Genomic DNA, 319 nt, shown 5'->3' on the forward strand with positions numbered 1-319 from the left:
ACACTTAAAAAATCATCAAGTGACTTCAGTTTTTACATACCTTGCTTGTTCGTGCTGCAAAGAGTTGTATACTTGGATAGCTCATGATCTCATATTCACGGCATATTGGTATAGCATCATCTACAGAGCAATCAATAACACCAACTTTTATGGTGTGCTGCCAGTCTGAAATTAATAATAGCAGTAAAAAATATTATAGTAATTTATATACAATAATTAAATATAACAATGGAGATCTTAGAGAATATTAGGCAAAGAGAAACTAACCACACAATAAAGATATTCACTATTCAAAGAAAAAAGTAATATCTACAACAAC

The 319-nt window shown here is 30.1% G+C and overlaps 1 protein-coding gene across 3 annotated transcripts in view; it reads right to left on the reverse strand.

The window, feature by feature from the left end:
• Positions 1-319, reverse strand: part of LOC119585005 (sulfhydryl oxidase 2-like) — a 12,269-nt gene that overhangs the window by 9,167 nt on the left and 2,783 nt on the right. For all 3 annotated transcript variants that reach the window (XM_037933617.1, XM_037933618.1, XM_037933619.1), the window contains exon 2: positions 41-165. In XM_037933617.1, coding sequence (XP_037789545.1) covers positions 41-165 — 125 coding nt within the window. The remainder of the gene's footprint in view (positions 1-40; positions 166-319) is intronic.

The sequence above is a fragment of the Penaeus monodon genome, chromosome 19 (genome assembly GCF_015228065.2).
Source record: "Penaeus monodon isolate SGIC_2016 chromosome 19, NSTDA_Pmon_1, whole genome shotgun sequence".
Classification (NCBI taxonomy): domain Eukaryota; kingdom Metazoa; phylum Arthropoda; class Malacostraca; order Decapoda; family Penaeidae; genus Penaeus; species Penaeus monodon.